The following is a 12,891-nucleotide window of genomic DNA, read 5'->3' on the forward strand; positions in this document are numbered from 1 at the left end:
GAACTAAAAATAAGGTTTGGTTCTGTTCACTTACCAAAATACAATCTTCCAAATTTCGGGCAGGACTCCAGTGAAACATCCCAGTTGAATCGTATTTCATTTCGGTTTTCTCAAAATCGAAATCCTTTGATTGATCATCAGCAATGCCAGCTGGCATTGAAACACCATTGCCCTGCTGTGTTCCAGATCCACCGCCACGACTCGTTGGCCTTCATTACGAAAACAAAATAACAGTTTCATCCATTAGTGAAGCAAAACAAAACCATACTCACATACATAGCATTTTGCTACGAATTTTCGACTGAGTGCATGATGACGGTGATAAAAGTATTCACATTCACTACATATTCTATGTGTTTATGTGGATTTTTGGATAGATTTGCCAAACTACGTACGTATTTTCATTTATATCAACATTTTCAAATAAACTTTTATGTAAATAATAAAAAGGATTTGAATTTGATTTTTTAACCAAAAAAGACAACAAGCAATACCGACCAAAAGAGTTTGGTTTTTAAAAGTTTGATGTGCAGCTTAAATAAAGCATTCGTTTTCGTATGTGTATGAGAATAAATGAACAATTTATAAAATTAAAAGCAATTTTCATGCATTGAATATACGCTACAGCTTAAATAAAACAACATATTTTCAGCATATACAAGTTGAAAAACAAAAACCGAGAAATAAACACTACATTAGAAACGACTCGAACAAAAGTCAATTCAATTGTTTAGATTGTAATGTTAGAGAGTAAATTAAAGCATACATGAGTTTTTTCACTTCATAAGCAAGTTGATATCCCGCATATGGATTTGCTTCAGGTTCCGTAGGTCTGAAAAATGTCATGTTATCAATGGACACATTGGTTTTTGTTAATTAATTATTGGTTTTTTTTTCTCGTTCTGTTTCATTTTTTTTCTCCTACACCCTGGTTTTTGTAAAGCTAAAATTATTTATAATTCTCAAACCAAACACAAAAAATCGCAACACATTTGCAGAATTGAAAATAAAACAAACTGATGAAAATGAGCTGATAGATGACATGTTCAATTGAAATATTTCAATTCACTTCTTTTATGATAAGCGCAAATTAGGAGTTTTAAAATTTTGTAATTCACAATGATATTTGATGGTGATGGATCATCATCAGAACTGAATACAATCACAATGATAATGATGGAATGACTTAATCGGAACATGATAAGATGATTTTAATCATACATGGACAAACTGGAGCCTAGATTAATCCCTTCGGATTGTCCGAGCTACCGGGAGATCTTTTGAACATTTTGAAATTGAAGCATTTTTTTGCTCTTCAACTTTCAACACCCCTCTCCCCCTTTAAATTCTGAAACGTGCCCATGTATGATTTGGTTGACAATGACGATTTGTTGTCAGTTGAAATCAGCACAAAACAAAATTGATGGCAGAACTCAAAAAAAGAACTCAACATTTGAGACTTATTTCAGCGCATTTCATTGAATTATGAGAAAGAAAAAGAGATAAAGAGCAGACGGTACATACCTGTTATACGTTGATGGTGAGACTGCATTATCTGGAGGTTGTCTATTTACATTTGGTTTGACTTTGTTAACTTGTTTTATGGAATTCACTTGCATATTGGCCGATTGTTGCTGTTGCTGCTGTGCTCCAATCTGTTGTGGCTGTTGTTGCGCGTTAAGTTGTTGCGATGAACCCGTAATACCACCATTTGATCGTCGGTTTCGATTAATTACTGGAAAATTATAAACAAAACATTTCGTTTTATTGAGAAAATCATAACAAAAATTGGCATTTGAATTAGTCTAAAGCAGAGCATACGATCGAACTTGTGAAGCAACGTGCACCATCTCAGCAGCGCTTAATCAAGTTTTCAACATTCATATTAGTATAATATAATATTGAGATAGAGGCTCACACCTATACAACAGTAATCACACTAACGGTACAACTATTAAGCACCCGCTTCATAAGCTACGATTTCATACTCGCGGTTTTAAGCAAAATAATCAAAACTTATCACTTACAGTTAATATCTTCCCGATCTCTAGTAATGTCAGCTGCAATTGGTTTAGTTGGTTAGAAACATTTTCTTTGAAACGGAAAACTTGAATTTTTTTAATTATATTTTATTCTATTTGGTGCACATCGATATGATTTGTTGTTCTTAGTTAAGACAATTCAAACACTATTCGAAATATCATGTATTTGTGATCGATCAAAGCGTTTGAATTGCCTTCTTTTTATGCACTGTTTCATATTGATTTTTTAGTGAAAATACATTTAGGTTTTGTTTCTTTGTACAAATGAAAACCGGAGATGAACAAAACAAAATTTAACCAAAAAATAGCAAATAAATTCCATTGGATAGAAGGGCATGCAGTATTCTAATGATATGATTCTGTAACGACTACATGGGTAAATATTTCGAAATGAATGTGTGAATTGATTTAGAAAATGAATGGAAAAAAAAGAAGCAAAACTGAAATCGAAAAATGTGATGATAGTTATTAGGGGTGAAATACGCCCGATGCATATATGATTCAAATAAATAGCAATTTCAACATCAATACGGAATAATTATAATTTTGATACAGAACAATGAACATAACGTCTTGACGTTTTTTTCTTCTTCAGGGTTGGGTATTACGTAGCACAATTACGATCAGAGGATTCTTTTTACAAACACAGACTCGTCAAAGTAACACATCACGAAATAGATTACTTTGGATTATAGATAATTTGATATTACGCACAAAATACGATTATATTCATAATATTGGGGGAAGGTGCACGCATTGATATTTATATTTTAAAAAAAAACGAAAAAAATTCCAACAAAAATAACTGCAGTGTATATGAGATTGTTTTGTTTATTTTCATACTTATTAAAGTATACGGATATATATTCGCTCTGTTTTGAATTAATTTCAGTTGCTATTATTTGAACTTAATTCTTTTTAATTAGAAAAAAATCAACTTAAAATTATGAACTGAACAATGCACATATATTTTTTTTTTACTCAATCAAAAGATTTCGTTTGTTGTAAATGAAAGGTATAGATATAGAATTTTAAATGTGGATATTTGGTGTGAGAAAAGTATACATGCGGGATACATATATTCCACGAAATATTTCGTCGATCGATTTTATTTTATAGGAAAACGACGTTTGAAAACGAATGTTCCATTTGTGACAGACACTTTGAATATTTAGTTTCTTTTTGACGAAGACATATTGAGGACTAATTCACAAAACAAATTTGGATGATTGAATAAGCGACTACAAAATAATATTAACCGAAAAAAGAGCTGAAATGTTCAATCAATTTCAAAATTGAAAAAAAAGTTTAACTCAATCTTTACTTTTGCATGAATGGTACGTAAAAACGAAAATACATTCGAATGAAAAAATGGATAAATTCGTGACTAAGCTGTTGCGAAACCATCGAAAATCCAAACAGAGAAAATAAAAAGAACACAATTTTCCATTCTCTGCTCAGAATTTGAGCACATTAAAAGAGACTCATTTAGACAGCTCATCTGTGAATATTTCAAAAAATATACATATACACAAGTCAGTAATGTGCGAGCTACATTTTACAGGGGGGGGGGGTGGATTTTAAAAAAACAAAAAATAATCAAGTGAATCAGACAAATTTTTTTTTTTTTTTTTTTTTTTGAAGTCACTTTTTGAGGCGAAAATCCCTAGCAAATCGAAAGAATTTTCTCCGCGAAAAACCTCAGCAAATCGGAAAAAAATCGGAAAAAAATCTCTCGGAACCAAAAACCTTAGCAAATTGAAAGAATTCTCCTCAATTTTCTACATTGATGAGCTAAAAAAAAAAAAAAAAGGTCTTCACTTTTTTCGTGAAAAACCCTAGCAAATTCGAATCATTTTCGCGAAAAAAATTTGTCCCATCCAAATCACAGGGGGGGTTAACCCTTCCCCCCCCTTCGCACATTACTGACACAAGTACACCGTCAAAATGATTCATTTGTCAGCTAAGAAGTTTCCTTCACCGACCACGAAAAAAAAAAAAACAAAGTGTAGAACAATTCAAAATCGTTGGATAATCAAAAAGCAACAGAAAATAAAAACAAAACGAAAAACATTGAAAATGAACAAAAAAAGGAAGTTGATGCCAATAAACAAGAACTGATGAAACAAGGTGAACGGTTGTTTGGCTTGATTTGTATGTGACAATGATTTTCAAAATGTTTTACCGGCAGTGACTCCGCGCATATTTTCGCGCACATGCACCCGTTTTGGAAGTTCTGGAGGAGTAAATGTAGGCGCGGGATGATGATCATCTGAAAGATTGCACAATAGTTTCATTTGACACATTCAGAACAAACGAATGCTCGGTAAATTTGTTTAAATATTGTGTGGTTTTTTTTTGTTGGTGGTCCATCTAAATTCTTGCAAATAAATATGTGCTCTAGTATAAATCGCAAAAAGCATATTGAAATATTCATTCGGATGTCGTGAAATTGCGTCTGGTTGACGAGAATTTTGGAAATGGGTGAAAAGAACGAAAACACTACAGACAATGTAAATAATAAATTGGTCATAGTGAAGCGAGAGAGACAGAGATTATTTCTAGAGTGAGTGGGTGAGAAATAAAAATTCTACACGCAGAGTGATAGAAACACAGAGAGAGAGAGAGAGAGTGATTGTCTTTGTATTGTACAGAAAGCACCTAGACATGGTGAAAATCGTCTCTCACAGAAATAGTAAATTGAGAAATTGAATCAATCACATGAAATGAATGTTGGTGTGCTTCCAATATATTATGATTGTTCTCTAGTGTTTTGTTGGTTGCTGTTTTTCTTTTTTTGCAAAAGTGCATTTATTTTGAGTTCTAATTCAAGCAAAACAAATATTACTATGTACAAAATATGCAGTGACATGCTGACGATAGAAAAGGTCATACAATAATAAAATATGCACTTGAAATGAAGAGAAAATCATGCACATTCACATTGACAATAACAATATACATTGCATCTTATGGGACAGTATCTTAATATAACAATTCGCAAATTTTACAGTTTGAATGACAATGTTTGACGGTTGAACGTTTTTTTTTTTGTCATTCGGTAATATATTTGTTTTGTGGTTTAAGATGAATTACGGCTTATGATGAAGGTGTTTATTTCGTTTCGATTTTTTTTTTAATTTAATGGAAAAATGAAGAGTGTTGTTTTGATATTTACAGAACGAATATTTTTTGTTTTATATGTACAAATTTTGTGAGTGTGGTGTTATGAGGTGAATGTATTTGTGTGTGTGTCTCGGTGATTGTATGAATATTTGTGTATTCTTGTAGTGCTGTGTGAAAAATTGATTTATCTTTTTATACGGTTTGCCCTGTTCACTTTGGTTTTCGGTATTTGCGAATCCGAAACACAAACAAACAAACAAACTGAAATAGAAAAAAATTCTTATTCAATTTTTGTTTTATAAGCTGAAGCTTTTCTCATTTCTAAATCTCTAAGACACGTCTTATTTTCTGATAATCTATGATATTCTGTACGCACATTCAAGCTATATAATCTGTTTGTTTTTTTCGTGTGGCTACGAGCATTGATTTTATTTTATTTTTGATTCACCAAATAAGCCAGTGCTTGTTATTTTTATTCCATGTAAATATAGTCTAAATTTGATTTCAGTTTAATCACAGTTTTGTGGCAAAAATGGGCTGGTGAATGATCGACACTTTTAAATTTCATACTTTCAAGATTGCGATATTTTGTTTCTTTCTTTAGTTTTTATTTTCTGTACTAATAAATTTCATTTTTGTTCACACGAAAGCATTTTACCCTTAACAATTCATAAAATCAAATTCATTTCTTTTATCAACGAAAAAGAATTTTTTTTTTAAACAAAATACACAAATCATTTTCCTATTATCTTGCTAAGATTTTCTTCTGGTATGAGCTGCACGAACAATGAATTTGAACATGTGTTTAAGCAACATATATATTATATGTATTGCACATTGAGTATAATTTTCATACGGTACAAAAAAAAAAAAAAAACACAATATATAGATAGGGGCATTTTCAATGCCAGAACTTACTTGGTAACAAGTTGTCATCGTCTTCTTGGCCGCAAATATTTATTTTTATTTTATTGGGTTTTATTGATTGCGTTTTTTTATAATTCGCATTTGGTAAATGTGTGTTTAGTTTGTTTGGTTTTTGTTTTGTTTTTGCAATCGGTAACATTCATTTCAAACAAGGAATGCAGATCAAATTAAATTGAAAGATGGGAAACAAGAGTACAGAAGGCAAAAGAAAAAAACAAATTATGAAATTTACTTTTATCATTTTTAAATTGTAAATGTTATTTGTTTTCATTGTATTTGCTACATAAAAAAAAAAAAATTGGAAATTTGATTGTCCGCCGAATTGATTCGTATCAACGTCGAGAGGTATCAGTTCTATGAATGTTTGAACGTCCGTAAAATGGCATCCAATGGAAGACAACCAAGCATCGACTTTCAATGAAATCCCACATACTTTGGAGTTGATCTTTCGTAATGAAAGTACGTTTCAAGAAATTTACTTTCTCAACAGAATTTCGTTACTTTTAATTCCAACGGAATTCCAGGTGATTTTGCTTTTAAATCCGGTCAACTGTCATCAACAGCTGAAAAAAGGTAGGATGTTTGGGATTTTGTTTGAGACTTCGAAGAAGATATCTATTAACGAATCTAACGAAAATTCCGGATTTTTTTTTTTTCACTGATAAGTAGCCTTATACCCGTTGATAACTCTACTTGCATATCACATTCCAGATTTCAAAACAAAAACAAGACAAGAAATTAAGATGAAATCAAACGAAAAAAATTAAACCAAACTAAGAGACATATTTTTCCCCGATGACATAGAACAAAAATGGCGTCAATTTGTAGACTATACCTAAATATATTCTTTTTAAATCTAAACTTTGGCTATTTTGTGTAAGCTTTCTTTCTTTCTTTTCCATCATATCAAAGTTGTTCGCAACATAACATGAGATTACTCAAATAAAAAATGGTGTGAATATACATTTGTAGGCGAAAAAGTTGCCTTGGTTGAATGTGCACGGGTGCATTTTGATCTCGGATCTCTTGTCAGAGATACATCGAGTTTCTTTGATTGCAAAATATTGCGATTATTGTGCAAACAGTTTGGGTTTTGTTTTGTGTTAGAGTGTGGTTACAACGGAGTAGTTATAATACACAGAGATAGAAAGAGAGAGAGAAAAAAAACACAGGACAGAAGTGATGACAATACGGTTGACTCTCTTTTGTATTTCAGCAGAGATTTTTGTGATGGTATTGCATATATATACTTATTTTTTCATGGCGAAAATTAATTCATTAATTAATTGTTACTTCTTACATATAAATTCGTATAAAAATTGGATAACATTTGTTTTTTATTTTCATTCGAATAAAATGCAACTAAAACAAGTTCAAAAACCGAACGAAAAAAATGAAATGAGAAGAAATCTGCTCTAAACAAACATAAGAGGAAGAACGAAATGGTGAAATTCCTTCCAACGACACTTGGTTTATATAAATACCCGACAAATGGTGGATTAAAATCAAATGAATTACTTGACAATCAACATTAAGTAGACAATGGTACGAACTTAGACAAAGAACATACTACACAAAACACACAACGAATTGTTCGGATCTCTCCGTTAAATTTAATATTTCATTTTTCTTTCATTCTTTTTTTAATAAAGAGAAACGAACTTAACGAAAAAAGTTTATAATATAAGAGATTTTTTTTTTAAATATATATATACGAAAGAAAATCCTCTTGTCGAAAGACTCACAAAATCAACAATAAACAAGTGATCTGGAATATTTAATAAAAAATATTGTGTTTACGAATACGAATAATAAACAAACTCACACAACATATTACATATTCAACAGTGGTTCAACAATATGTTCTTTTTTTCTTTTCTTCATTTTGGATATATAAAAAATTAACAACAACAAAAGATGATAAATTACGAAGAAACGGTGAAAACACACAAAAAACTAAACGAAAAAAAAGTACAAAACTTATTTCTCATCATACAGAAATTTCAAAACATAAATTATAAGGACATCGAAACCCAACAAAAAACAATTTCAAACAAGGTATATTCATCCGTGAATCAAACAAAAAATTAATTTTAATTACGTCTAACCTGAGAGAAAGAGAGACAGACAGACAAAATACAATTTTTCTAACGAAGTGGGAAAATAATCAAAAACAAAAAATCACAAAATCCATTTTCAAAATGAAAAAGCGATAAAACGAACAAACGAAAAATTGACATTAAAATGTGACTGTTCAACAGTTAATTTTTGCATAGCAAATGGTTATTCGCATCGCGAGTTCGTATTTATGAATCACACAGATTCTCTAATGTTCAATCACGCGACGCTTTTACTATTTTGCATTTAAATTGTTTAATTAGTCTGCTTACACAAATGAAAAATGTACATCAAAAAATATCAATAAAAATATAAATGAAGACGTAAACAAAGACAACGAAACAAAAAATTTCAATTTGGTTTTCTTTGTTTGGATTCATTTCAATGAGATACATACTTGCTCGTCCAACCATTTGTACGGCTCGGACGCCTTTCCTGAACGTGGCCACTGTGGTGATCGAAAAAACAACAAAATGAGGTAATAAAAACGGAAACCATAAAACAAATGCGATAATGTTAATGTGTTTGGGCGACATTGAGGTACAGCAATTAGCTAGAGGTTTTACAAAAAAGGTTGTTTTTTATAATTTTGCTCATTTTCTAAAAAATTTCATTCTTCGCTAATTTTTTTTATCTTTTTGTATTCACATTTATCCATTAGTACCGATTTCGTTAAACAACTATTATAATCAAATGAGTAAAAATATTATTTTTTTTTTTCACATATCCTATCCGTTGGAAAGTTAATTTAGAGCAAAATTGTTTGATTTTACTTCTTTGGTTCCTGCTTTCACAAAAAACAAATAAAACGTACATACCAAAACTGGTTTAACACTTATGAATGTATAATACAAACATGTATATATTTTCCTAGCAATAAAATACTTGGCACTTACTGACTACTGCAATACCCTGGGAGCGTTCTGCGTTTTACAGGCTTCAACTCAGATTGCGACTGGATTAAGATTAGCTTATATAGTGTGATATATCCCGTGTGGTGTGTACAAACATTTAACAAAGTAGCACAAAATGATTAAACGAAAAGAAAAGCCCAGACTTAAAACCCAACAAACACTTCCGTCAAATGGACATTTTCGTAAGTGTAATGGTTGATTGTTTTGCTTAATTTTGTTCTTATTCATTCCTTGACGGGGGATGCATGAATATGAATTTTAGAAAAGGCTGTTTGATCCGCTCAAATGAATTTCAAAGTGCATTTTTACTTTGTATTCATGGAGACAGAACTAAAAAAGAGGGAAATGTATTTTCCAAATGGAAACAAATAATACAAATTGAGAGACATTGTAGAGCGCAGACGGTGTAATTATGCAAATCCACCGAACAAGAAAAGCACAAATCATGCGGCTTCTTGATGATTTTCGCATTCATCACAAGGCCAAACACATTCGTGCATTTGCACGATAATGAGGATATACGATTTTTGTTTTAATTTTGCCAAAGCAGCACATTGATTCATGGGTATTTCATTCATTTCAAAGGAATAAATCATTTGTTCCTAATTAAAAAAAAACATTCTAGACTGAAAATAGCGACAACATTGATTTCAACGGGAAAAATGGACGTGCAACGAAGTAATGTGTGACATATATTTTATATGTGCTTCTTTTCTGATCAAATTCGAATTCAAAATATTTATTTACAGCCATATTGAGACTTTGGAGATTTTAACACACAATTACATCGTTCAGGCACCCATTTTCAAGTGATTTCAAAATTGCAATCGGGATGCTGCTGCTGCTGCTGCTGCGGCGGCGAAGGCGGCGGCGATTAAATATCTTTGTTATTTAATAAATGTATTAGCGAATTTAGCGACAAATATTCAGTGTAATGCGCATTTACGAGCGATACAATATAAAATTAAACATAGAGAGAAAAAGCGTTGAGTTTTAAATAAACTCGAGTTGGAAAAGCTTAATTTAGCTGGCACAGCACATGTACATACATTTTCACAAAAAATTGTTTTCAATTGCCAACATCCAAAACGAAAGAATAAAACAATTAGAGAATATAAATTTGCTTGTTATTTGCATTGATTGCGGATTAGGATTTAATAGACAATTATCTATGTTAAGAGAGATCTGTTTTGAGTGATATATATTCGTACCGTCGATGTATGTGTGACAGGCTGAATTCAGACCGTGTTTAACCATTCCAGTTTGCATCATAATCATGCCTACATCTGAAAATGGGGGCAAATCGATTGTGCTGTTTTAATTGTATTTTTTTTTTATCTAAGTCTAAATTTTCATTTAAAAACAATATTGCATTTTTTGATTGTCGGTTGGTTACATTCTTTTTTTTAAGTAATATATTCTGCTTACAAGAAGCATAATATTTCTATATATTTTTTGCTGTTGCTATTTAAAAAAAATACAAACACTGACAAACACACACTTGAACCGATGAACATTTCGGTTTTTTGTTTACTAAACTATCTGTAGGCAGTGGTTGTTATTATGATTGTTGTTTGAATTACACGCACACCAAATGCGGGCTCCTAATGAGTTTCGGATTTTTTTTTTTTAATTTTCTGTGCAATTTTTCAAACACCTCAAAATTTCATATGCAAAGCAAATTCGCTCAATAAAACTATTTAAAAAGAAAAAAAAAAGAACAGAAAAATGCTTCAAATCAGATGATATATCCAACGACAAGATCAAAAATGCCTCGATTTCGTTAGTGTCGTACAGTTAGTTGTTGGATAAATATATGTCTTCACCCAGGGTATTTCAGTAATTTAGATTACGTGTACGCTTATCTTCAATTATGTAATATTGATGCGATTGCTATTGTATCGCCATTCTTAAGAATAATAATAAGTTTACAAATTCACCAGATGAATCGATGGATGTAACATCAATTCCACTCTCGTCTGAAATTACTTTGATATACCGAGATTTATACCGAGATATTAAAAAAAATTATTTTTGTTTTTTTATCTTTTTTTTTTAAATGTAAAATGAATAATCTACCGTATGTCTGTAGGTGTAATAGTGTTTTGATAATAATTTTTTTTACAAAAATTGCATTAGTTTTAAAAACAGAAGGATTTTTTTTGGAAATATCAACTGAACGTATTAATTTATGATTATGCTGTCTGAACGTATTAATTTTATTGAAAGAAAAGAAAATTTGTATGTGATTTTGTTGTTTCATTCTGAATTAGATTTCAGTTGATTTTAAAATTTAAAATTAAGTTATCATTTTAAAAAAAACATGCTCAATTAAAGCGGTTTTGTGCAGTTGTAATTTAAGATAAATGAAACATAGTTTGATCCATGATTTCGGTTCTATTCGATTTGGTTCGTTTAATGATTGTGGATAGCGACATATTTGGAAATAGAATTTTTATGACATTTTTAACGTTGGATACCAATCCAATTGATTTTGTTTTAAAAAAAAACGTTCATGCAATCGAACGGCTCGAGAATCATGGTCAATGGACATATGCGAATGTGTATGTGTATGTACCGGTGTGTTAAAAATACGTCGGTCACCGGTTGCAAAAGGAATATTGTAATATAAACTATAGTTAAATGTATCTAAAAAAATGTATTTATAAATGGAAGAGGGAAAGAACAGAGAGCAACAGACAGAGATAGGAAAACCAAAGTTCCTTGATAGATTATTGTTTTGGCAGAAAGGAATATATATATAGAGAGAGAGAGAAGAGAAATAAAAATATTTAAAACAAAACTCAATCCATTATTATTGTATATATTATATTTATATGTATCATATCGACTGGATTAGCACAATTTTTCAATTAAATCAAAATTATATGTCTATCTCATGATTTATGTACATATATTTTATGGAAAGCAGAAGAGTCATGATGCATGATACATCAGACGGAAATGGATCTTTCAAATCAAATGCAACAAAACCGAATAATGCAAAATACAATGATTTTACTTTAATATTTCCAAATTTGTTATTACTGCCAATTATTCAAAGATTTAAAGAAATAACACAAAGTTGGCATAAAATTTCGTGAAAAAAAAGAAACAAGAAGAGATGCCTAATGATGAATTTGGTCAAAAAAAATTTTATTTGGTCGTTTTATTTTATGGATGTGTATATGTGGCAGTAAAATGTCAGTCGAAAACTTTAATATAAAAAAATATGAAAAAATCTACACAAATATTATAGATATTCAAGTATGGATAAAGGAATGTGATAGATTAAGATTATCGTAAAATTAATAAAAAAAATTCATATAATTTGATTGGTTTTGAAAAAGAGATGCACCAATCGAAATGTTATATATATATGAGAGAGAGAGAGACTGGGATTTTTTGTTTACCTAAATCACCGAATTTATTCCTGGGTTGAGCAGTCACTGTATTGATTGACATTTTTGAATAGTTTTATGTTTTTTTTTTTTAGATTTTTTGTGATTGTTCAGTTTTGATTTATTTTGATTGGTTTTGGTTGTGTTTAAATTGTAGTGTGATTTGAATTGACGACACACCCCAAAAGAAAAATATTTAATAAATAAATATTAGAAGAATATTGTTGTTGATATTATATAAATATTTAGCTAATTTAATTATAAGATTATATATTTTTGTTGTTGGTGGTGCCGTTATTGAACTAAATCGCCTTACGCCTTAAACTTATTTGAAGACTCTATTATTAATTTATCTTTGATTAA

The 12,891-nt window shown here is 30.4% G+C and overlaps 1 protein-coding gene across 50 annotated transcripts in view; it reads right to left on the bottom strand.

Annotated features, from left to right (window-relative positions):
• The window catches only part of LOC116337640 (calcium-activated potassium channel slowpoke), a 62,959-nt gene that overhangs the window by 2,866 nt on the left and 47,202 nt on the right, over nucleotides 1-12,891 (bottom strand). For 8 of the 50 annotated variants that reach the window (XM_031762339.1, XM_031762336.1, XM_031762340.1 and 5 more), the window contains exons 16-24: nucleotides 12,541-12,576; nucleotides 10,339-10,413; nucleotides 8,611-8,661; nucleotides 6,087-6,110; nucleotides 4,228-4,314; nucleotides 2,028-2,060; nucleotides 1,525-1,735; nucleotides 767-832; nucleotides 35-209 (exon numbers count right to left, since the gene is read on the bottom strand). In XM_031762339.1, the coding sequence (XP_031618199.1) occupies nucleotides 35-209; nucleotides 767-832; nucleotides 1,525-1,735; nucleotides 2,028-2,060; nucleotides 4,228-4,314; nucleotides 6,087-6,110; nucleotides 8,611-8,661; nucleotides 10,339-10,413; nucleotides 12,541-12,576 (758 nt within the window). The remainder of the gene's footprint in view (nucleotides 1-34; nucleotides 210-766; nucleotides 833-1,524; nucleotides 1,736-2,027; nucleotides 2,061-4,227; nucleotides 4,315-6,086; nucleotides 6,111-8,610; nucleotides 8,662-10,338; nucleotides 10,414-12,540; nucleotides 12,577-12,891) is intronic. The other 42 variants (XM_031762372.1, XM_031762371.1, XM_031762373.1 and 39 more) reach the window with 20 other exon arrangements.

Source organism: Contarinia nasturtii, unplaced genomic scaffold (genome assembly GCF_009176525.2).
Source record: "Contarinia nasturtii isolate CC-2019 unplaced genomic scaffold, AAFC_CNas_1.1 Cnas_scaffold_285, whole genome shotgun sequence".
In the NCBI taxonomy this organism is placed as follows: domain Eukaryota; kingdom Metazoa; phylum Arthropoda; class Insecta; order Diptera; family Cecidomyiidae; genus Contarinia; species Contarinia nasturtii.